This window comes from Nycticebus coucang, chromosome 2 (assembly GCF_027406575.1).
Source record: "Nycticebus coucang isolate mNycCou1 chromosome 2, mNycCou1.pri, whole genome shotgun sequence".
NCBI lineage: Eukaryota > Metazoa > Chordata > Mammalia > Primates > Lorisidae > Nycticebus > Nycticebus coucang.
In genome coordinates this window covers 116,173,205-116,197,864 of record NC_069781.1, presented here as the reverse complement: position 1 = coordinate 116,197,864, position 24,660 = coordinate 116,173,205, and the positions used below count along the sequence as shown (strand labels likewise).

The 24,660-nt window shown below is 48.2% G+C and overlaps 1 protein-coding gene across 2 annotated transcripts in view; it reads right to left on the bottom strand.

Annotated features, from left to right (window-relative positions):
• Positions 1-20,832: 20,832 nt before the first annotated feature.
• Positions 20,833-24,660, bottom strand: part of GNG7 (G protein subunit gamma 7) — a 165,864-nt gene continuing 162,036 nt past the window's right edge. The window contains exon 6 of one of the 2 annotated variants that reach the window (XM_053580780.1): positions 20,833-24,502. In XM_053580780.1, the coding sequence (XP_053436755.1) occupies positions 24,377-24,502 (126 nt within the window). In that variant the 3' untranslated portion in view covers positions 20,833-24,376. The remainder of the gene's footprint in view (positions 24,503-24,660) is intronic. The other variant, XM_053580770.1, reaches the window with a different exon arrangement.

Sequence of the window (24,660 nt, the reverse complement as noted above, 5' to 3'; positions counted from 1 at the left end):
GGCTTCCCTGAAACTGGGCACAGCAGCTGGGAGAGGTTTCCGGGCCCGCCCAGCGCCACCTGGCCCTGGGCACTCTCGGAGAAGGGCAGGGCCATCGGCAATGCAAGGACAGGCCAGGCTCAGCCTGCACATGCCCGAACAAGAGCACTGGGGGACCTGTGTGCATACACATGTGTGTGTGCGTGTGTGTGTGTGTGTGTGTGTACACTAGCCTGGGCCATAGTGGTGCAAATTCTAAACCCTACATACAAGTATGTATGCTCATGCATACATGCAAGCTCACACTTGTGTATTGCACATGAACCACACAATACAGGTAATGAATGACCTTGGGGGTCCATGTTCACCTGCAAGCTCCACAGGACAGAGATATTTGTCTTCTTTGCTGACTATGCTTCTCCAGTGGCTGACATTTAGCGCTTGTTGAGTGGGCACTTGAATGAATATAAATAAACACATCATTTTTGCAAATATGTACTGAGTGTCTACTATGCACCAAGCATTTGCACATCTTCAGAGAAAAAGATCCTTGGAACTAACATTCTAGACACTTACACGGGGTGGGAGTAAACTCACACCTGCATGCACTGATGGACACACACTGATGGGTCCATCAGGAAACACCTGAGTCCACTTTTATTTGCTTACCTGCAAAAATCAAGAGCCAGGTGTACACACAGGCCCTTGTGGATAGGCACCCACTTTCGTGCACAAAATTTTCCCCCCTTTCCCACTTCAGCCACCCCCTTCTGGCCTCACCTCCCAAGCCTTCTGTGTATCCACCCATGCCTGGTTTTGGAGGGGTTCCCCGGAGCGTGGTGAGCCCTACACCACCACCCCCACGCCTCCCGCAGCCAAACATTCCCACCATTTAAGCCCTTCTAGGGCTAAGCCTGCAGAAAGCATGCAGCCAGGGTTGACAGGTCAGAACTGTGCAGTGTGGGAAACTTGGAGAAGAGCCTCCCAGATACTCTCAGAAACCATCCACCCATTTAGCAGCAGGGGAAACTGAGGCCTAGAGAGGGCAGTGTCTTCCTGTTGAGCTGGGAGGGAGATTCTGAGAAACAGATGCCCTGGCAGGCACCCTCATCCTTCTCCCCTTGTAGCACAGTAGGTTCCCATGGACACAAGGGTCAGATTCTGCTAAGAGGAGGAGGCAGAGGGAGGCCTTAGGGGGAGAAGGGGCCTGTCTATGTCCTGTCACTCAGCAGCTAGTGACAGAGACCCAATCTGGGACATGCAGAAACTCATCTGCCCTGTTTCAAATCCTCCCTCTGCAGCCTCCAGATGGGACTCTTAGGGGCTATTGGTAAAAAAGTTCCAGAGCTCTTAATACCACAAATTCTGCCAGCATTTGTCTAACTGTGTGTATGTGTAGATGTGTGTCTATGTGTGTTTGTATATGTGTAGGTGCACATGCATATGTTTTTGTATGAGTATGCATGTATTGTGTGCATAATTGTGTGTATGTGGGTACTCATGTGGGGATGTGTTTGTGTGCATATGTGTGTTTGAGGGTGCCTTGTATGTATACACATGTTTTGTGTGAATTTGTACACGTTTTTATGCATATGTAAGTACATATTCACGCACATGTGCTTGGGTTTGTGTGTGTTTGTGGGTATGTAGGTATGTGAGTTTTTTGCACGGATGTGTACATGTGTGTAGGAGAGGGAAACTCCAGGATTCCAGGTGTCCCAGGTACCCAAACCCCAAAATTGGGGATCTAGTTTTAGAGGGCCTGGATACTCATGTTGCACACATATAACAACTACAATGGCAATAATGGTAACAGTTATCCTGCATTTGAGGGCCTGGAATTCCTGGTCCAGCAATCCTCGTGCCTCAGCCTCAGTAACTGGGTCTACAGGCACATACCACCACACCTGGCTAATTATTTTTCCTATTTTTTTTCTAGAGATGAGATCTTACTATGCCATCTCAACCTCCGAAGGGCAGAGAGTTCAGGCATGAGCCACTATGCCAGCTTGTGTATTATTATTAGTAATAGTGTTTTGCTATGTATTGGGCATTAAAAAAATCACCTTACATATTTATTTAATTATTATTTATTTTGGAGACAGAGTCTTTGTCACCCTTGGTAGAGTGCCATGGGGTCATAGTTCACAGCGACCCCAAACTCTTGGGCTCAAGTGATTATCTTGCCTCAGCCTTTGGAGTAGCTGGGACTACAGTCACCTGCCACAACGCTGGGCTATTTTTAGAGACCAATCCACCGTCCTTGACCTCCCAGAGTGCTAGGTTTACAGGCGTGAGCCACCACGCCCAGCCTTTACATTTCTTTTTAAAGCTAAGTTTATTAAGGTCTAATTCACAAATTCATACTTTTTAGATGTACAATTTGATATCTTGACAAAAGTATACAGTTATGTAACCCCCATACATTGAACATAGAAGGCATTTCTATCATCCCTCAAATCCCTTCTCTCCACTCTCAGGCCCAGGGAGGCAGCCCCAGATCTATTCCCTGCCTCTATAGTTTTGCCTTTTTCAGAAAGTCATACAAATAGAATCACACAGTAGTAGCCTTCTGAGCTTGTTCCTTCCACTCAGCAGGATGCATTTGAAACTTAACTCATGTTGTGTGTATCAGCAGTTTGCTCCTTTAAAAAAAAATTGAGCTAAAAAAAAAAAAAATTGAGCTGGGCGGCGCCTGTGGCTCAGTCAGTAAGGCGACGGCCCCATATACCGAGGGTGGCGGGTTCAAACCCGGCCCCGGCTGAACTGCAACCAAAAAAATAGCTGGGCATTGTGGCGGGCGCCTGTAGTCCCAGCTACTCGGGAAGCTGAGGCAAGAGAATCGCTTAAGCCCAGGAGTTGGAGGTTACTGTGAGCTGTGTGATGCCATGGCACTCTACTGAGGGCCATAAAGTGAGACTCTGTCTCCACAAAAAAAAAAAAAAAAAAATTGAGCTATAATTTGCACATCATAAAATTCATTTTTAAGGTGTGCAAGTCCGTAGTTTTTAGTACATTCACAAGGTTGTGAAACCATCACCGGTGTCTAATTTCAGAACATTCTCCCCAAAAGGAAGTGTGTACCCATCAGCAGTCACTCCCCACCCCTCCATTACCCCCTGGCAAACATTTTGTCTTTATGGATTTGCCAGTTTGGGACATTTCAAATAAAATCATACACTATGTGGCCTTTTGTGTCTGAGCACGTTTTCAATGTTAGTGTGTTCTTTATTGCTGAGGAGTATTCCATCTTACCGACAGACTTCAGTTCACCTGTCCACTGGGAATGGATATTTGGGTTGTGGCCAGTTGGGGTGATGAGGAATAAATCTGCTGTGAGCATTCCCCTCCAGGTCTTTGTGTGATTGTAAACATTCACTTCTCTTGCATAATACAGAGAGAAATGGGGTTGTTGGGTCCCCATAACCTCATGGGGTAGGCCTATTCTTAGATTAGGAGATCAGACACTGCCATTCAGGAGCGCACACACAAGGTGGACACTGTGCCATCACTCACTGCACACTCTCCAGGACCCACGCGAACACCCAAGGCTCCCCCACCGCCTACTCAGCGCCAGCTGTCCCGCGCTCCACCCAGGGCTGCATCACGCCCTACACCCCCAGGAACAGACGCTGATGGGGCCTGCAGACCCAGAGGTGCTGCAGACACACTGCGATTTGCTCATCTTTCCAGCCGACCCGTCTCCTCCTGACAGTAATTAGCTCCCAGACTGCTGGGGAGACAGTGAACAGTCTCACAGTCATCTCTGCGGCCCCACGCCCACTGGCCACGGGCACCGGGAATGTGTGTGTGCCCAGGTTGTGAAGAGGAGACTTTCAGGTCAGGGCTGTACTTCGGCCTTCTTCCAGCCCAGGATTTGGGCATCCGCCAGGGTTTCCCACCCACTGTATAGGAGAGCCAGCACCATGCATTCCTGCCCACCGCGCATCCCACGCGGGATCGTGCCTGTGAAGTCGTGCACAACCACACCCACAGGGTCTGCTCGTGGATCCGTGCACACACACGGTGCCCTGAGCATACTGTGCCGGTGGAGTGAGCACACTTGGGCGGCGGGGGGCCAGGAGGGACAGGGGTGGTAGGGCAGGGAAATGCAGGCGCACTCTGCCCCTAGAGGCCCAGCTTACCGGGAGGGTGGAGCTGGAGGACGCCCCTCCCGACTCCTAGTCCCCAGCCTCCCCGGCGCGGGCCGGAAGACCTGCTGCCGCGGCGGCGGCGGACGCTGGCGTCACGGGTTTCCACTGGGGCCCTTGCGCGGGGGCCGGGATTCCCTGGCGCAGGAACACCCGTGACGGCGCCGCCGGCCTGCGGGATGACATCAGCCACTGCGTTTCTGGAACTGGCCTGGGCGAGGGTGCGGTGGGGGGGGAGCCTTGGAGAAATACAAGTGACACGGACTGTTACTTATTGCCAACACTTGCAGAGCGCTTAGAGCGTGTGCTGTATTGAGCTGAGCCGACAGATGCTCTTAATGTATCCATTTCACAGACGGGAAACTGAGGCCTGCGCACTACCTGGCATATGGCTGCTCAGCTCTCATCTCCCAGCCCAAACAGCGGGCGCGGCGAGGGGGTGGGCTGGGGGTTGCCTTTTCCCCAGCGTCCTCTGAAATCCTGGACCGCTCCCCCCCCCCACCCCCCCAGCTTGTGTCTGTCTTCTGTGCAAGCAGGCTCGGAGAGGGCTTGTGGGTGTCCCAGCTACACCCGGCAAGTTAGTCGCTGACGCCAGATCTGTCCATACAGTTGGTGTCTTCCCGGTTCTGGCCCCTGCAGTGGCCAGAGGCGGTGCCTGTGACCCAGCCAGGGCGACCAGGCAGCCCGGTGGGGTGTGCCCGCCGGCTGCCTTTGTGCTGACGCCTGGACGAATAGATTCTAAATACAGCCTGGGAGGAGGCGAGGGCTATTTTTAGCTCAGGCATCTTGGGCCCTCCCAGGTCAACAGTCTCTGGGCTAGAACCTTGGGGAGGAGGGAGTGGAGGGAGAGGAGCGGCAATTTCCAGCATGCCCCTGTGTGCAGCCTACTTTGGAGGACTCTCGAAGAGAGAGGGCTGTGGGGGCCGGGGAGGGGGGGTGTTACCCGGGCCACCTTTCCTAAACCCCACCCCTCTCTCTCGCAGCTCGCCGGTCCTGGTCTTTTGTTGGGCTGCTAGGCAGCTTTCTATTTTTGGAAGGTGTTGGAATAATTTCTCTGGCTATTTTTAGCCTGTTTGGGGATTCCTCCACCCAGGCTGGCCGCCCTGCCTCTCCTCCCTGTCCTCTTCCTCCTCCTGGCTGACCCAAGGATTGCCTAGCCCACAGCAAGGGCAGATGGGGACGTGTTACAGCCCTTGGGGAGACCCAGAGTGGGAAAACCCCGTGTTTCCTGGTTTTTCTTTTGGGGTGGGGGGAAGGGCTCTGGACAGCGTTTCCAGGTTCTAGGTGAGCTAGATATTCCGGTCTCAAGGAATCCATGCTGTGACACCCCACATCTGAATTCTGTCTCCAAGGCAGGGTGGAGCTCCCTAGACTCTGACCTTTCACCTGCTTTCAGAGTTGTCATGCTTCTGCCACACTGAGACAGATTTTAGATTCCTACACTCCTTGGCTGGGGGGTTCCCAGGTCCCCAAGAGGAAGAGCTTCGAGGTGAGGGTAAACTGAGGCATTGAGAGGACCCAAGAGTGCAACACTCTTAGGCTTGTTCTCTGATGGTTTCATTTCCTTCCATACTTACCCTTTAACAGCTGGTTAACCTTGGGGTAGTTAGTTGACCTCTCTGTGCCTCTTTTCACGACATGGAGTAATAGTCATGATGGAGTACAGTGAATATGTGAATGAATACCTTAAAGATCTTAGAACAAGATCCTGTCAGGAGATGGCCCCGTGGTTCTAGAAAGGATCCTGGGATATGTTTGGCTGGCTGAGAGGAACATTCTGGGGTCCTAGGCTCCATACTTGGAAAGGACCCTCAGTTACTCCCCTACTCTTTCCACTCCTCAAGGCTGGTTAGAATGACCCCATGTTACTGATCAGGAAACCAAGGCCCTGAAGTACATTTCACAGGCCCAGGGTCTCATGACAGGTGACACACAGGAGGCCAGCACAGGCTCCTAACTTCTGGCTGTGACCCACACTGTATTCCACAGCTGCCTTCTGCATTCTTTCATCTACTCTTTCACTCAGTCAGCAAACATCTGCTGGAAACTGTATGAATTTCCTAGGACTGCTGTAACAAATTCCCAATTTATTCTCTTACAGCTCTGGAGGTCAGGAGTCTGACATGGACCTCATGGGCTAAAGTCAATGTGTGGCAGGGCTGGTCCCTTGTGTGGCCTCCAGGGGAGAATTGTCTCTCTACCTTTTCTAGCATCTCTCAGGGGTCCTCAAACTATGGCCCACGGGCCACATGAGGTGGTGTGATTGTATTTGTTCCCGTTTTGTTTTTTTACTTCAAAATAAGATATGTGCAGTGTGCATAGAATTCGTTCATAGTTTTTTTTTTTTTAACTATAGTCTGGCCCTCCAACGGTCTGAGGGACAATGAACTGGCCCCCTGTTTAAAAAGTCTGAGGACCCCTGAGAGGCTGACTCCGCATCCTTCTGCTCAGAACTTGGGGCCCCTTCCTCCCCCTTCAGAGTCAGCAGCACAGCATTTTCCAGTCTCTCTCTGCCTCTGACCCTCCTGCCTCCTCATATAAGGATGCTGTGATGACACTGGGTCACCCCAATAACTAAGGGTAATCTCCCCCTTTCAAGATCATTAACTTAATCCTATCAACAAAATCTGAAAATTATTTCCAGGTTCCAAGGATTAGGATATGGATATCTTTGGTGAGTTGTTGTTCATCTCACCCCAGGTGCCTTTTTTTTTTTTTGAGACAGAGTCTTACTATGTCACCCTTGGTAGAGTGCCGTGGCGTGACAGCTCACAGCAACCTCAAACTCTTGGGCTTAAGAGATTCTCTTGCCTTAGCCTCCAAAGTTGCTGGGACTACAGGTACCTGCCACAACAATCGGCTATTTTTTTGTTGCAGTTAGTTAGGTGGCCCAGGCTGGGATTGAACTCTTGGTGTATGTGGCTGGAGCCTTAACCACTGTGCTATGGGCGCTGAGCCCCCAGGTTCCTTCTTTGGTGAGGATGCACTGAGTGCCAGACAGACAGTGAGGAACAAAACCTGAGGGGCAACTGTCCTCCTGGGGTTTACAGTCCTGGGGCCATAACCAGTCTTGATCACATCGTCTCAATGATACACAAATAATTATAAATAGGGTTGCCAGATAAAATACAAGACACTCAGTTAAATTTTAATTTTAGATACACAAATAATTTTTAATACATCGACTGCCACACTAGAAAAACTTTTTTTATTGGGGCCACGGTGTTACCCAGATCCCAAGGTACAGACATTGAGTTATATACTTGAATGCTTCGTGAGGCCCCAGGCTTAAAACTAGTGTGAGTTAAATGCAACTTCCATGGCAGTTAATGGGTTAAGCATAAATATGTCCATATAAGACTTGGGACATTTTATCATCTCATTTTATATATATATATAGTTATTATTTTTTTTTGAGACAGAGTCTCAAACTGTCACCCTGGGTTGAGTGCCATGGCATTATAGCTCACAGCAACCTCCAAATCGGGCTCAAGCAATTCTCTTGCCTCAGTTTTTCTATTTTCTTTAGTAGAGACAGAGGTCTTGCTTTTGGTCAGGTTGGTCTCGAACTTATAAGCTCAAGCAATCCACCTGCCTCAGCCCCGGAGTGCTAGGATTACAGGCGTGAGCCACTGCACCTGGCCATCTCATTTAATATTTTAAAAATTTAGTATAAATACGTCTCATTAAATATGTAAGTCATCCTTATGACAAAAAAGACAAAAAGCTGTATAGTACTCCCAGGTGTGATTAACCATAAGTTATCTTTCATCACGAAAAGGCTTTAAGCAAATATAAAACAGACTTATGTGTCAAGATGGCTCTGGTGGTGAAGTAGACAGTGGTCTGTAGGGACACAGGTGAGCTCTACACCCAGGGACCCATCCAGCGCTTTCCTACCTGTTCCATTTTCTCGGTTACAGCCTGGAATGGGCGGTGCCACGCCCCTCGCACTTGCACTTGTGCCTTATGCCCAAGCGGTACCCAGTCAATCAGAGGCCGACCTTAGCCTCTGGTTCCAAGGCTCCGCGTGCCCGCCTGGCTCCTGCTGGTCTGAGTAACCTTGCGGGGCTGAGTCTCGCGCTGGATGGGCTCAAGCGGCGAGCTGCCTGGACCGCCAAGGTACTTCGAGGGGAGAGGAGGCCTTGATGAGTCCACGCCGGGTCCCACGGATGCCTGGAGACCCCGGCGTGTGGTGAACCTCAGTTAGAGCCCGGCGGGCCGCCGGTTTCCGCTCTGAAGGCCCCAGTGCGGCTGTGGGGACGAGTCTGAGAGGTGTCCGCAGAAACCTGAAACCTCGGCGGAGTTTGTGGCACCTCAGGCGGGCCCCAGAGCAGCCCCTAATCTACATGATTCTGAGAAAGTCCTTGACACCAACGGCAGGGTTCTGGGGCCCAGGCAGCCAATGAGGCAGGCTCAGAATTTAGTCTTAAACAAATGTGGAAAAAAAATCCCCTGTTAGGGGCCTTTGAGGGCACAGCAGTCTCCAGGACAGGCGGGGAGGCTCCCCCTGGGTGGTCACAGGTGTGCTCCACACCCAAGGGCCCACCCAGCGCTTTCCTACCTGTTCCTTATTCTCTGTTACAGCCTAGAATGGGCGGGGTCTATGCTGAAAGCCACGCCCCTCGCACCTGCACACGTGCCTTCTGCTGCTCAAGTCTACGGTACTCAACCAATCAGAGGCCACTTTCCTACCTGTTCTATTGGCCCGAGTCCAAAGCAGCTCTCCCAGTCTGAGGTGTCTTTTGAAAACAGAGCCTCTGTGAGCCCACAGGGGGAACGTTTGGAAGTGTGCTGGCCAGGAAAGAGACCAGATGTGAAGGGCACCCTCCGCAAGAGGCGGAGGGTCGCGGCCCAGCCAGGCCCCTTCAGAGAAAGGAGCCGGATCCATCTACCCAGGCCTCCTGACTTCGGGGAAAGGAAGCAGGACACTCTCCTGGCCCGTGACAGCGCCAGGACATGGCTGTTCATCTTCGGAGAAAGCGACTGGAAACCCGAAAGAAGCGTTGGGCTGGCAAATTGGGGAAGTCAGTGATCAGCTCCGAAGCCTCGCGGATATTCTTCGCGGCCAGGCCCCAGGACCGCCTCAGGACCGCTTGTGCCTCTGTTCTTTGGGCCTAGGATGGGTTTTGTGATGGAAGAAGGTTCCAGTACACTTGCCTGGCCCAGAGGGTCAAGGGTCTGGCTTTCAGGGAGCCTCCTAGGACTCGCACTCCCTTTGCATTGACCTGGATGACAGCAGCCATTAAACTAGTCATGGTTTTCTTTAAAACGAAACAAAACAAACCCCCGCAAAAAACATACCAAGCTTTTCATCATGTGAAATTGATTTTTTTATGAGACTATTGCTTCTCTTCTAGGCAGGAGTGGATAGCCTGCCTGGGGAGATCGTGAAGAGATAGTAAATGTGGGTTGGGCATTCAGCAGGAAATGCTCTTGGAATTCAGAAGGAGGCAATTGCCATTTGTCCTATATATGCCAGTTGGATATTGGGTACATTGCAGAATCTTAAGACTACCAGCCAGTTTTATTTGTTGAATGCTTATTAAGTACTTTACGCCTATTGAATATCTTTACAACCGTGGTGCTATTAATCCTCATTTTACTGAGCCATGTGGAAGCCCCACAGCTAAGTTGGTAGCAGAGCCTGCCTCACCTATTCTTTTTCCGTGTAGCTCTTGCTGCTTCTTGCTTGAATGCTTTCGGGGCTGTATAGACCCACTCCTGAGGATTCATCCCTTGTTCCATCACCCCTTGTTCCAGCTTGGCAACCATCAGGGGAGGTTAATGGGTTCTACAATCCTGGGCCCAGCCCAATGCAGCTCTCCCAGCCTGAGGTGTCTTTTGAAAACAGAGCTTCTGAGAGCCCACAGGGGGAACATTTGGAAGTGTGCTGGCCAGGAAAGAGACCAGACTGTGAAGGGCACCTTCCCCCCCTTGCTCTTCTTCAAATGGCTGCTCCAGAGGTGGCCAGGATAAGCCTGCCAGATAGACAAGACAGCAGAAGTGTCAGGAAGAGGGCAGCTTCCACCACTTCCTCCCAGTGGGGGAGTGTTGCTTGGAGAGCGGTTTCACCACCTGAGGGTGGAGCTTTGGCTTTCTTTTACTCCCAAGGCAGCCTGTTACATGCCTTCTGCTATATGGGTGACTGTAGCTCTGACTGATAGTTGTGCCCAGATTGTCTCACAAAAGTTTGAGCCCCTGGTCTGAGAATTCTACTTTTCCAGAGGTGGCTCCATATAGCTTTGGGGTGGGATGGGGTCATGGGCACATGAGTGTTTGCCAAACTGAAAATATTTCTAGATTCCCCTGATTCTTTTTATTTTTTGAGATAGAGCCTCAAGCTGTGGCCCTGGGTAGAGTGTCGTGGCATCATAGCTCACAGCAACCTCCAACTCCTGGGCTCAGCAATTCTCCTGCCTCAGCCTCCCAAGTAGCTGGGACTACAGGCACCTACCACAAAGCCTGGCTATTTTTTTGGTTGCAGCTGTCATTGTTGTTTGGCGGGCCCAGGCTGGATTCGAACCCACCAGCTCAGGTGTATGTGGCTGGCACCTTAGCCACTTGAGCCCCAGGCACTGAGCCTCCCCTGATTCTTAGAGAGTGGGCTGGGGACAACTAAACCACCTGGCAGTACAAGCCCGGTATTTGCTGAATGTTCTCAGGAGCAGGTAATCATTTCTCTCCTCCTTAAAGCCAATCTCTTACCTAGAATTTAAGGCTTTAGAAAGGGGGAGTATCACTACTTCTTACTCCAGAATCTCAGTGCTGCCCTGTCTGTAATTCCCCATTTTGCTGATTATAGATAGACCAATGGAGATAGAAGACATCACTGAGGTCTCCTGTGGAAGTCAAAACTACAAGAAGGGATGTGGTTGCCTGGAATCATGTAATTGAGCAGCAGATCCAGACCCTGGACACCTGTCAGCCTAGTTCTCCACTTCACCCTGGTCTGCCTTGGTGTAAGATGACAGGCTGCATTCTGAACAGAGGAGAAGTTTCTTTCTCAACCTTGGCTTGGAGTTCTTCCCAGAGTCATAAATCTTGGCTAGAAAGAGTGCCACATTCTTAGGGCCGGCTCGCCAGTGAGGCCTTACATCACTCTTTCCACTGTAGACTCTGCTCTGGCTTCTGCAAGTGCACTGCTGAAAGTGCTGAACCTGGTGGCCACCCAGGGGAAGCCCCCCCCACCCCCAGTCCTAGAGACTCTGCTGTGCCCTCACAGGCCCCTAATGGGGGATTTTTTTCTCATTTCTTTGAGACTAAATTCTGAGCTGCCTCATTGGCTGCCTGGGCTTCAGAGCCCTGCCGTTGGTATCAAGGACTTTCTCAGAATCATATGGATTAGCCAGGAGGGGTGGGAATTGGAGAGCAGGCAAGGGATTCTGGAAGAGGGGAGATCCCAATGGGAGGAATTTGAAACTGGCAGTAGGTCAGAGGCAAGTTCAGATAGACAGGTTTAAAGTCTTTGCTTAGATAAGCACTTATGGCACAACCCTTCCTTTTGCCTTTCTTTAGTATGAAAAAAATCCTTTCTAATTATTATAAATAAAATGTGCAATGTTAAGGCTGGGTGATGGTACTCATTATCCTTCTCATATTGATGTCAAGTGAAGGGTAAATTGTTGGCTCTGGCCATTCCCACCATCAAAAAGGAGGCACAACGTCTAAGTCTAAGGGGCCTCTTTGGATTTTGGAGGCAATATATGCTTAATTTGGATGTGCCACTTTGGCCCAATTAAGGAGGCCTCATACCTTCCTTTATTCTGTACCCTATGGCACCGACTCTTTCTTTGCTTTGCATTTTGCCCAGCCCAGTCCATAGTTCACATTAGGGTCACTCTTGGTGGTATACATTTCTATGTGTTTTGCCAAATGTATAATGTTACATATCCACCATGACAGGGAGGGCCATACAGAATAATTTCCCTGCCCTAAACATCCCCTGTGCTTTGCCTATTCATCCTTACCTGCTCTTCTCCCAGCGTATGGTAACCATCGATCTTTTTAGTGTCTCTGAAGTTTTATCTTTTCTAGAATATCATATTGTTGGAATCATACAGTGTGTAGCCTTTTTGGACTGGCTTCTTTCTCACTTATTCCCAGGTCTGTTCCAATTTCTAGAGGCCACTTGCATTCCTTGGCTTGTGGTGTGTCTTCACATCATCCAACCTCTTTTTTCTGTTTCATCTCTTCCACTGACTCCGATTCTCTCGCCTCTCTAAGAACCCTTGTGATGACATTTGGCCCACCTTGATCAGCCAGGATAATCTTTCTACAGCAAGTTTCTTAGTTGAATCACATCTGCCAAGTCCATTTTAGCCTATGTAAAGTAACATATTGACAGGTTCTGAGATTAGGACATGGACATCTTTGGAGTCTGACCACACAGCCTGTGTAAAAGATTTCCCTGTTCTAGGATTTCATATAAATGGAATCACACTACCTATCTTTTGTGTAAGCCTTATTTCACCCAGCATAAAGTTTTTGTGAGTCATCCATGTTACAGCACTTACTAGTAGTTTGTTCCTTTTTATTGCTGAGTGGTATTCCATGGTATGAATGGATCACAGTTTGTTTATCCATTCAGCTGTTGCTTAATACCTGAGATGTTTCCAGTTATTTACTCTTATGAGAAAAGCTCCTCTGAACATTCTTTCCAAGAGTTTTTGTGGATATGTGTTTTTCTTTCTCTTGAGTAAACACTTAAGAGAAGAACCTGCTTCTTTTTTATTTATTTATTTATTTTATTAAATCATAGCTGTGTACATTAGCATGATCATGGGGCACCATACACTTGGTGCATAGATCGTTTGACACATTTTCATCACACTAGTTATCATAGCTTTCGTAGCATTTTCTTGGTTATTTTGCTAAGACCTTTACATTCCACATTTACTAGGATTAACATATACCCTTGTAAGATGCACCGCAGGTGTAATCCCATTAATCCCCCTCCCTCCCCCTCCCTCCCCCCCTCCCTCCCATCCCTTTCCCCAAGAACCTGCTTCTTACTGAGTAGGTGTGTCTTTAGTATTACAAGGTAGTGTTAAACTTTCCTAAAGTGGTGGGAAACTCATTAGCAACTCTGAGAGTTCTAGTTGTTCCACATCCTCACCAACACCAATCTTTTAATGTTAGGCACTCAGGTGAATGTTGGATAAGGCTTTTTGTTTTAGTTTTGGTTTTATGGTAAAGCATACACAACATAAAATTGAACATTTTTTTTTTTTTTTTTTTTTTCCATAGAGACAGTCTCATTTTATGGCCCTCGGTAGAGTGCCGTGGCCTCACACAGCTCACAGCAACCTCCAACTCCTGGGCTTACGCGATTCTCCTGCCTCAGCCTCCCCAGCAGCTGGACATTTTAAATGTACAGCTCAGTGGCATCAAGCACATTCACATTGCTGTGCAGGCTTCACCACCCTCCACCACCAGAGCTTTCTCATCTAAAACTGAAACCCTGTCCCCACGAAACACTAACTCCTCCTCCTGGGACTCACCATTCTAATTTTTGTCTCTATGAATGTGACTACTCTAGGGATCTCATATAAAGGTAGTTCCAAATGTTTAATCTGTTGTGACTTTTTTTGGTCATAAGAAGTCTAAGCAAACACTTTTTAGAATGTCTGAAAAGTATTTTTGTGTATATATGAGACAGGGCCCACTTCATGGGTGTGTGACCTGTGAGTCACCAGGGCCCCATCCTTAGAAGGGCCCCATGCTTGGTTTAATACCCTGCTGTTATACCTTTTTTTTTTTTTTTTTTTTGAGACAGAATCTCACTTTGTTGCCTTCAGTAGAGTGCCATTGGTGTCATAGCTCACACCAACCTCAAACTCTTGGGCTCAAGAGATCCCCTTGCCTCAGCCTTCCGAGTAGCTGGGACTATAGGCGCCCACCATAACATCCAGCTGTTTTTTTTTTTTTTTTTGTAGAGACAGAGTTTCACTTTATGGCCCTCAGTAGAGTGCCATGGCATCACACAGCTCACAGCAATCTCCAACTCCTGGGCTTAAGTAATTCTCTTGCCTCAGCCTCCAAAGCAGCTGGGACTACAGGCACCCACTACAGCACCTGGCTATTTTTTTGTTGCAGTTCAGCCAGGGCCGGGTTTGAACCCACCACCCTCGGTATATGGGGCCGGCGCCTTACCGACTGAGTCACAGGTGCCGCCCAACATCCAGCTGTTTTTAGAGATGGGGTCCCAGTCTGGCTCAAACTGGTCTCAAACCTGTAAGCTCAGGCAATCTATCTTTCTTGCCCTCCCAAGTGCTAGGATTACAGGTGTGAGCCACCACACCCAGCCCAATAATTGAAATTCTTTTTATTTATTTATTTATTTATTTATTTATTTATTTTATTGTTAAATCATAGCTGTGTACATTAGCGCAATCAAGGGGTACAATGTGCTGGTTTCATATACAATCTGAAATATTCTCATCAAACTGTTCAACATAGTGAAATTCTTAATAATTTTTTTTTGAGGCAGGGTCTTACTCTATAACCCAGGCTGGAGTGCAATCATAGCTCACTGTAGCCTCTAACTCCTGGGCTCAAGTGATCCTCCTGCCTCAGCCTCCTGAGTAGGTGAGACTACAGATGCCTGCCACCATATCCGGCTAACTTTGAAAATTTTTTGTAGAGACAGGGGTCTCTCTGTGTTGCCTAGATTGGTCTCAAACTCCTGGCTTCAAGTAATCCTCCTACCTTGGCCTCTCAGTGTACTGGAATCACAGGTGTGAGTCATCATGCCCGGCCTCTTAATAATTTTTGAGAAAAGGCCCTTTACTTTCATTTTCTATTGAGCCCTGCAAATTATGCGCCAAGTCCTGGTATGAGATCCTTCTTAAGCCCCTTGTAGAGCCTCTGGACCTTACCTGCTCACAGTCTAGCTCCGCTGGGTGTTGATTGATGTCACACAGGTACAACTGCCTGCACCTGGGCTTCCCCTGTGCACATGGGCAACCACAAACAGTACAGGGGCATACCTGTGAGTAGTGAGGAGCCTGTGAATCACCCACTACTCCAAACTACTGGGCATGGAGATGCTGCCTATGCGAGTTTGCAGAGACATGGTCCCCTATATTAAGCTATCAACTATACTAAGCCATGGCTGATTCAATGACACACTCTCTTACCAGCCTGTTTTCTCTCCCTTACCCTGTGTCTAGAATCAGACTGGAGTCCCCCAGAAAACAGCAGCACATAAACCTCTTGTTTCGTGCTCTGCCATCTGGGGAACCCAAGTTGTGGTTGGCTGAATAACTGCCGCCTCAAAGATGTCCACTGCCTAATCTCCAGAATACATGGATATATGACCTCACAGGGCAAAAGAGACTTTGCAGAATTAAATGAAGGACCTAAAGATGGCAGATCATTCCGGATTATCCGGGTATCCCAATGTTATTACAGGGCCCTCCTACAAGGCAGCAGGAGGGTCAGAGGCAGAGAGAGATTCAGACATGCTGCGCTGCCGGCTCTGTAGGTGGATACGGGTGGCCTCTAGACGCTGGAAAAGGTGGGAAATGGATTCTTCCCAGAGGAAGAATACCATCTGGCTGTTGACTTTAGTTCAGTGAGACTGATTTTGGACTTACATTCTCCAGAAATTTATGATAATAAATTTGTTTATGATCATACAAATTTGTGTTGTTTTAAGCCATTAAAGTCGGTAAGGCGCCGGCCCCATATACCAAGGGTGGCGGGTTCAAACCCGGCCCTGGCCGAACTGCAACAAAAAAATAGCCGGGTGCTGTAGTGGGTGCCTGTAGTCCCAGCTGCTTTGGAGGCTGAGGCAAGAGAATTGCTTAAGCCCAAGTTTAAACAGCCATAGGAGACTCACACACTAAGATGCATTATAAATTTTATGTGTTCAAATGTCTACACTATTGTTCTAAAATGCTTCTACCATGACATATGGGGTGATACACTCTGGGATTTTCTCTTTCTTTCTTTTTTTTTTTGCAGAAACAGAGTCTCACTTTACCGCCCTAGGTAGAGTGCCATTACGTCACACGTCTCACAGCAACCTCCAGCTCTTGGGCTTACGCGATTCTCTTGCCTCAGCCTCCGGAGCAGCTGGGACTACAGGCGCCCGCCATAACATCCGGCTATTTTTTTGTTGCAGTTTGGCAGAGGCCGGGTTTGAACCCACCATGCTCAGTATATGAGGCTGGCACCCCACTCACTGAGCCACAGGCACCACCCTCTGGGATTTTCTTTTCTTTTTTCACAGAAACAGGGTTGTCCAGGCTAGATTCAAATTTCTGGGCTCAAGGGATCCTACCTCCTGGACCTCCCAACTAGCTGGGTGTATAGCTGTGTACCACTGTGCCTGGCTCTGTTCTGGGATCTCTGTCCTTCAGAGATTGCTGACAGATGTCCAAGGCTCTGAGTAGTCTCTCCTCTCTCTCCAGGGTCACTTTTGACCATCCTGGATTCTGCTTCTTCCATCTCATCTAGTGAAACTGGAAGATCCAGAGACTGTTCTATGGATCTAGAGAAGGCCAGAAGCAGGCCTCGTGAAAAAAAATCCTTTATTCTGTAGGCCACAGAGATGAGCACCTAAAAAATTCTGTAATTGTACTTTTAAAGCTTTATTTCTGTTTATTAAAGTAGAATTTTTTGCTGATTTTGAAAAACTTATAAAATACAGATATGAATGAAGAGGAAAATTTCCACCACCCAAAGATAAGTGTCTTCTTGGGATTTAAATATCCTAGAACAATGTAGAGGAGAAGATACCCTTTTAAATCTTAGTTTGGAAAAGGGCTTGTGAGCATGTCACAAACTCTGGAAAAGGAAGAAAGAAAACTATTGACAAGCTTTGTATGTTAGAGGTAACTTAAGCAAAGAGAAAAGCTAAATGACAGTCTAGGAGAAAGTATTGGCAACATACATAACAGACCAGAATTAATTAAAATACGCCTTTAATCCCAGAGAAATAGGCAAGTGATCCAATTAGAAAATAAAAAGTATCGGGCCCTGCCTGTGGCTCACTCGGTAAGGTGCCGGCCCCATATACTGAGGGTGGCGGGTTCAAACCCAGCCCCGGCTGAACTGCAACCAAAAAATAGCTGGGTGTTGTGGCGGGTGCCTGTAGTCCCAGCTACTCGGGAGGCTGAGGCAAGAGAATCACTTAAGCCCAGGAGTTGGAGGTTGCTATGAGCTGTGTGATGCCATGGCACTCCACCGAGGGCCATAAAGTGAGACTCTGTCTCTATAAAAAAAAAAAAAAGAAAAGAAAAAGTATGAATTGACATTTTCATATGAGGAAATACAAATATCTAATAATTATAGGGACAAGTATACATGCATACTTATGCAGGCACCCATCCACAGACATATACCAGTGTGTGTATTGAAATAAAAGTACTCATAAGGAGCTTCATGGGAAGACAGCTTGTAAAAGTAGCAAAACTTAGCAAGAGGGACTTTACCTAACAATTGCAATCAGTGTAACCTGGCTTATTGTACCCTCAATGAATCCCCAACAATAAAAATAAATAAATAAATAAATAAAAATAAAAATTAAAAAAAAAAAGTAGCAAAACTTAGAAATAACCTCAATGTCCTCTAATAGGGGAATAAGTAAATAGACTACTCTGGAGTTGTTAAAATGTGCTGATTGAGAAAGATGGCCATGATATGAAGTTAAGTAGGAAAAAAAAAACAAACCCAGCTACACTAGTTTCAGAGTAGTCTGTATGGAGTGAACTCAGTTTTGAAAAGCACATTGCATTTCTATGCATGAGGCAGTACCAGTTTCTGTTAGTGATGACAGTTGTGGGCACGTGCACGAGTCCCATGGGCTGGCTTAAAATTCTGGCCATACCACTGGTGGGCTGTCTAAATGAAGGGAGTCATTTAACTTCTCTGAACCCTTGGTTGTTCATCTGCACAATTGATGAGTATAACCATCGAACTTACCTCACAGGGTTTCCGGGAGGATCAGATGATACAATCTCAATTAAATGGACCATTAATGCTATTTCCTGTTACTGCCTTCTCCAATACAAACGTTTGCCTATGCTTAGAAGTTTGGGAGATTTGCCTCCCTTGTGAACAGTGGATACAGGTACTGAGAGTGGGTCTGATGAAAAAGCATGGAGGGGGGTGGCGCCTGTGGCTCAAAGGAGTAGGGCCCCGGCCCCATATGCCGGAGGTGGCGGGTTCAAACCCAGCCCCGCCCAAAAATTAAAAGAAAAAACATGGAGGGGAATTTACAGTTTTTTCTTCCTTTTAAAGAGGTGAAATTTAAGGATAATTTTTGAGTACTCTATTATTTTCTGTAACGTCTATAAGGATTACATTTTGTTTGGGAGATAAGGAGAAACGTTATAAGCCTTCTGACTTATTTCCTATGTCTTTTTGCTTACTTTAAAAACCAGAATTGATAGTAATATGTATACAATTTTGCAGCTGGGTTTTTCAGTGATTGTTATATAAGCATTTTCTTATGTCCTTAAAAAACAATCATAATGGATAAACATAATGTGGTCCATCCACACACTGGAATATTACTCAGCCATGACAATGCTCTGACACAGGCTACAACGTGGATGAACCTTGAGGACATTGTGCTCAAGAGAGAAGCAGACACAGAAGGACACACAGTGTGAGATTCCATTTATATGAAATGTCCAGAACAGGCAGATCCACAGAGACAGGAAGTGGATTCGTGGTTGCCAGGAGCTGGGGGAGGGGATGGGGTGATGTTGATGGGGATGGGGTGGTGGAATGTTCTGGAACTAGACAGAGGTGATGGTTGCATAACTCCCTTCTAAAGAGTGATTTTTATGGTATGTGCATTACATATTAATTTTAAAAATCATAAATATTTTGAAGGCTGCAAATATCCAAGTGAGTGATGGTATCATAACAAGAGACTAAGCTGTTATGGTTGGATATTGTCTGAATTTCAGATTATTAGTGTAGGTTCTTAAAAGTGAATGTACCCTTGGGATAAATTGCTCAAGTACTTTATAAGAAGGTTGTACCAGCTTAGAGGTCCCCTGGCAGTACGTGACAGCTTGTATCTTCCTGTGTTCCTGACAGCACAGAACTCTAAGGCTTATCTTAATCTCGATGGAATTTGAGGCAAAAGAAGAAATTTCATCACTTAAGATAAATTATTAGTAAACACTTTCTCATCTGTTCCCTGCATATATCCTGGGTCCATTTGTCTATTGGAATCTCAGAGTTTTCCTTTCTAATTCTCAGGAGCTCTTTTTTTAAAAATGTGGTGAATTTCATATAATATTTAATAAATTTTCCATCTTAACCATTTTTAAGCATATAATTTAGTGGCATGAAGTACACTCAGAATGCTGTGCAACCATCACCACCCTCCATCTTTAGAACTTTCTCATCATCCTGAACTGAAACTATTCCCACGGAACACTAACTCCCCACCGGCCCCCAGCCTGACACCCACCATTCTACTTTTTGTCTCTGAATCTGATGACCTTAGGGACCTCTCCTGAGTGGGATCACGCAGGATTTGTCCTTTTTTGTCTGGCATATTTCATTTAGTATCATGTCCTCAAGGTTCATCCACATTGTAGCCTGTGTCAGTGCCTTGTTCCTTTTCATGACTGAATGATATTCCAATGAATGGATTGACCGTATTGATTCATCCATCCGTCCGTGGACACTTGAGTTGCTTCCACCATTTGGCTGTGTGAATCCTGCTCTGAGTGCATTACTTACCTCTCTGCGATCCTACTTTCCATTTTTTCGTGCACATATCAGTGGAACTGCTGAGCCCTATGATAACTTTACATTTAGGTTGTGAACCGCTTTCTAATCTTACACTTTTTTTTTTTGCAGTTTTTGGCTGGGGCCGGGTTTGAACCCACACCTCTAGCATATGGGGCCAGCGCCCCACTCCTTGAGCCACAGGCGCCGCCTAATCTTACACTTTTTAATCTACAGAGGATCATCTTTATGTGATTGCATCTATACATGTCCCCCCTGCCCCCCCAAAGACAGAGTTTCATTTTGTCATCCTCAGTAGAGTGCTGTGGCATCATAGCTCAGAGCAACCTCAAACTTTTGGGCTCAAGTGATCCTCTTGCCTTAGCCTCCCAAGTAGCTGGGACTATAGGCATGTACCACAATGCTCGGCTATTTTTAGAGATAGGGTCTCACTCTTGCTCAGGCTGGTCTCGAACTCCTGAGCTCAAGCAATCCACCTGCCTTAGCCTTCCAGAGTGCTAGGATTACAGGTGTGAGCCACTGTGCCCAGTCTCTCTATACATGTTTTATACTGACAAAGTTCCCTGCTCTGAACTCAGACTTACAAATTTAAATACTTTAATTTTGAACATTTAAATCTTCCAAGTGTGGTGTGAGACTGAACTTTGACTCACTGGACTTCTTCCCCAGGGGTCAGGCTTTGATGGTCCAGGGTAGTTCCAAGGTGATCGGAGAGGCCAGAATGAGGCCAAAGGCCCAGGATAAAGATCTTCCTACATCTAAGCTCTTAGAAGAGGGCAGCGCCTTCCCTTCCACAAAACGAAACAGAAAGAACCCAAACTGTGGGTCACACAACTCAGGTGTGTGCAGACCTTAAACAGCTCCTCCTCCTAGATTTTCTAACTACAAATCTGAAAGTCCATTGTAGCTCAGTGCTCCTTATCTGTGCCATCGGCATGCTGTGGAGTCACCCTGGGGGTTCCCTCCTGGAGCCTCTGCTCAGGGCGGACAGAGAGAGTGGAGTTGATGTGCAGCCTGTCCCCTCTGTAGGCACCTCAGAGACAGAAGGAAGGGCTTGAGCCAGGAGAAAAGGAAAAGTGAGTCTTTTTATTGTGTATGAATTCACTTTGTATCAACAATTCCACACAATATTAAAACACTGCGAGAAAGTGGGTGTGGCACACCTGGAATCTTAAAAAAATCATAAATAAAAACAATGGGACATCGAAATGCAGATGGAGTGGAACCTGCAAAGAACAGGGGACAGGCCTTCACCATGCTTGGCAACTGTGTCCGAGGACATGGGACAAGTGGTGAGCCTGGCATATGGCTTCTTAAGTTGGCTGACTTTTTTATGAGTGCCCTTTGAGGAAGAGCGATGGTTCAGTGGCTTCACCTCAGTCCGGACATCCCCTCCCGGGTCACTCCTGCACCGGCAGGGCTCTGATGGCCTTTTCCTGCTGCCCCAGGGCTTGACAAGATGGATGAGTGGAGGCCCATCAAAGGGACCGGCAGAGAGTAAGAAAGACAAATACCTTCCGCCCCAGCCCCACGCCACACCTCCCTGTGTGTGTGTGTCCCTTGGAGGCCTAGAGGTCACAACTGCGCCACTTCATGCTTGGTCTGGGGAGGGTGGGGGAGAGATGCCCATTCTATTGCCTTCCTGGAGTCAAGGAGGAAAGGGGAAGGTGCCCAGGTGGGACACCAGGTGGGGTTGGGCCAAGTTGGCCCTGAACTCCCTACCTGGTATCCCACCCATGGGAGACCCTGGGCCTGAATCCTACTCCCTGCCTGCTATGTTTTTATTTTGTTGTTTGTTACTGGCGCAGGTAGGTGCCTGGGTGAGTGTCCTCAAATCTCTTTTCCCTGACGAGGTTGAGAGAGACACTGCCATCCATACCAGCTCCCAGCAATCCTGAAAATGCCTGGACACTGTGTACTTAGCAGATATTCCCGTCAGACATGCACACGTGGTCATCTGTATATGTGCAATTGGGTGTTGGGTCTGCACAGACATTTCCCTCGGTGTGGGCTTAGAGATTTACTCTAAAAGCTAGAAAGAAATCGATGGGCTTTTGCTAGTTGCCACCTCCCTGGGGTCCAAAGCCATGGGCAGAGCAGGTGTTTAGATGGTGGGGCTGTGGGGGCAGGGCAGAGACACCCAAGAATGGGTAGCCCAGACCTGACTCTTGGGAAATGCCACCCTGTCCCTCTCCCAGGCCTCAGTTTACCTAAAACTAAAAAGGCTCAGACCCCAGGGTCCTCTATGTGGGACAGGTGAGCCCAGAGTAGGCGTCTGGGGCTGGGAAGCTCGGGCTTGGCCCCATCATCCCCCTCGGTCCTGGGATCCCTGCTAGTTTCTCTGGGACCTCACTAGTGGGGACCCGTGAGTGGGGCTGGGTTTGGCACAGTTGTATCCTCCTCCTCCCGCAGCCCAGGCAAGGCAGGAGGCAGAGGAAAAGGATGAGGAGGGAGGCTTAGGTCCCTGGAGTGCTGCTGACACTGAATGAAAACTCAATTATTCTCTGTGGGGCCTGATGCCCAGAGGACCTGGACAGCGAGGACGAAGGGGGAAGGATGACCATGAGAGAATGTGACACCACCTCAAGGGATTAAGGCTTCTTTCAAGGAGAAACGGGGAGCCTTGGTTCCCAGGTGCCAAGGCGGTGGCTTGGAAAGGGTGGGTGGGGTGGGGCCCTTGGCCTCCCTGCAGGGGTGCTCACTGGGTCCTGGGACAGGCTTTTGTTTCTTCCCACCAATCCTCCTAGGGCTGGTAGAAAGGCCTGCCCTGGGCCCTGCTCGCCTAGGCTCTGCAGGAGGCTGTAGTCTTCAGGAACTCCTGGTCCAGCAACAGGTTTGGTGGAGGCAACCAGAGCTCTGGCCCATCTGGATCAGCTGCAGAGAGCTGGATGCCTGGGAGAAGCTTGCCCTACCATCTGTTCCTCCCGGGAGCCAGCCCGGGGTAGAGGACGGAGGGCCACCCCCCAGCACCTGCACCTGCTCTTCCCCTGCAGCTACCTGACACCTGCCAGCCTGGGCAAGGTGGGAACCTCAGTCCCTGCCCTCGGAGGTGGCTGTGTAGGGAGCATGGAGAAGCTGGCCACGGCTCCGGCCCCTGCTCCATGGGCCTGCAGGGAGGATCCAGGTGGATGTCCTGGCACAAGCCTTCAGGCTTTGATCTCCATCTGGGCCATCTGAGTCCAGGGCTGTGGGGCGTCCCCACTGCCCAGGATCTATCTCATTTGTGGCCAGGTGATGCAGACAGGTGGTGGAGGGTGTGCCTGCAGCACCTCCCTTTTTCTGCCTGCTCCTGTCACTGTCTGTGTCGTAAAAGGGGAAAAAGTCATCTTTAAAAGCCCCCTTCATGACATCTTAAATTTCCAAGGCCATTGGAAAGAGTGACTGATTCTCCACAAAACATACTTCCCATCCTCAAACCAGCCCTTCTGGGTTGTGACAGGGTGGCAAACCAAAACAATTAGGTATGAGGGACCTGATCGGATATTTCCCTCACTGGGACAAAGGATCTCACCTCCCAGAGTCCTTTGCGGTCACTTCAAGATAATTTGGCAACTTTTTACACGTCCATGTACAAGGCTGTATGGCCCACTAGGCAGAGGCTCCTGGATTGCATTCCAGTTTGAAAAATGGCCATGAGGATTCGAGAAAGTGGAAAACAACCCGGAAGGGCCAGGTATGATCAAAGCCCCTCCTTGATACATGGATGCCTTGTGCTTAAAATAAAACATAACTGACTGGGCCAATGACTGCCTGAAAACCCACTTTTTGGACTGGATGGGGTCCCCAGGAAAGGATAAGTGACAAATGCCATTTAGGGGAGTGATGCTTGGCAACCCAGAGTGCATACCGTAGACAACCCCCCCGCCTGGCTCCTACAATCCATTTGTGCACTAGGTGTGCAGTTTAGCTACAGGTTCAGCCATTTTTAAATCTGATGTCAGCAGTATGGAATAACAATTTTTTAAGTGGAGAGATTTTTTACAAAAAAAGGTCATTGTCGTCCCACCCCTCCCAACCCCAGTTTTACTTCTACTTAAAAAACAAAAAACATCCCAGCAAAATGGTGAAGTCTTTTTACACATAGCCAATTGTGAAGGAATTACTACCCCCAGGGGACAGATCCCCTGAACTTAAAGCAGCTTCACCCTCCTTTCCTTCTCAGCTCCAATACCACAATTTGAATGGCAATTGAGAGTTTAAAAAAATTGTTATTACATTGCTTGGGCATCTTGGTTATTCTTAATTGGAACTGGCTGTGAAGCCACCGTCCCATCTGGGCTAGGCCTGTGAGACAGCTGTGTCGTCAGGTCTGAAAATCCATCTAAATCTAAAGAATACATTTTACCCCTTTTGGGCAGTGGAAACTTTTTTGTTTTGGGGGGTTTCTTTTGGTGTTTCTTTTGGAATTGAAAGTTTTGGGGACTCGAGATGTTTCACTTGAGCTAGACACTGAGTGATACCCTGCCTGAGAGAAAAAGGGAGACAGGGAAGAAGAGAAGGAGCTGAACGCACAGGGGACAGAGCTATAGGATAATACAAGGCTTCTTGTCCTTAAAAGGGTTCTCTGAGGCAGGGACCCCGACCAGCAATGGGTCGTTCCGGGCGTGCTGTTCGCAGTAACTCATGAGTTCAGATGAAGCTTTGGAGACCTGTGAATGGCACAAGGAGGGGAGAAGAAAGATAAGCAGGGGCGGATGCACCCTTGTTCCCACAGCATCATTCACGACAGCCCAAAGGTGAAAACAACCCAGTATCCACCCACGGATGAAGGATTAACAACACGAGGTCCATCTACACACGGCAATAT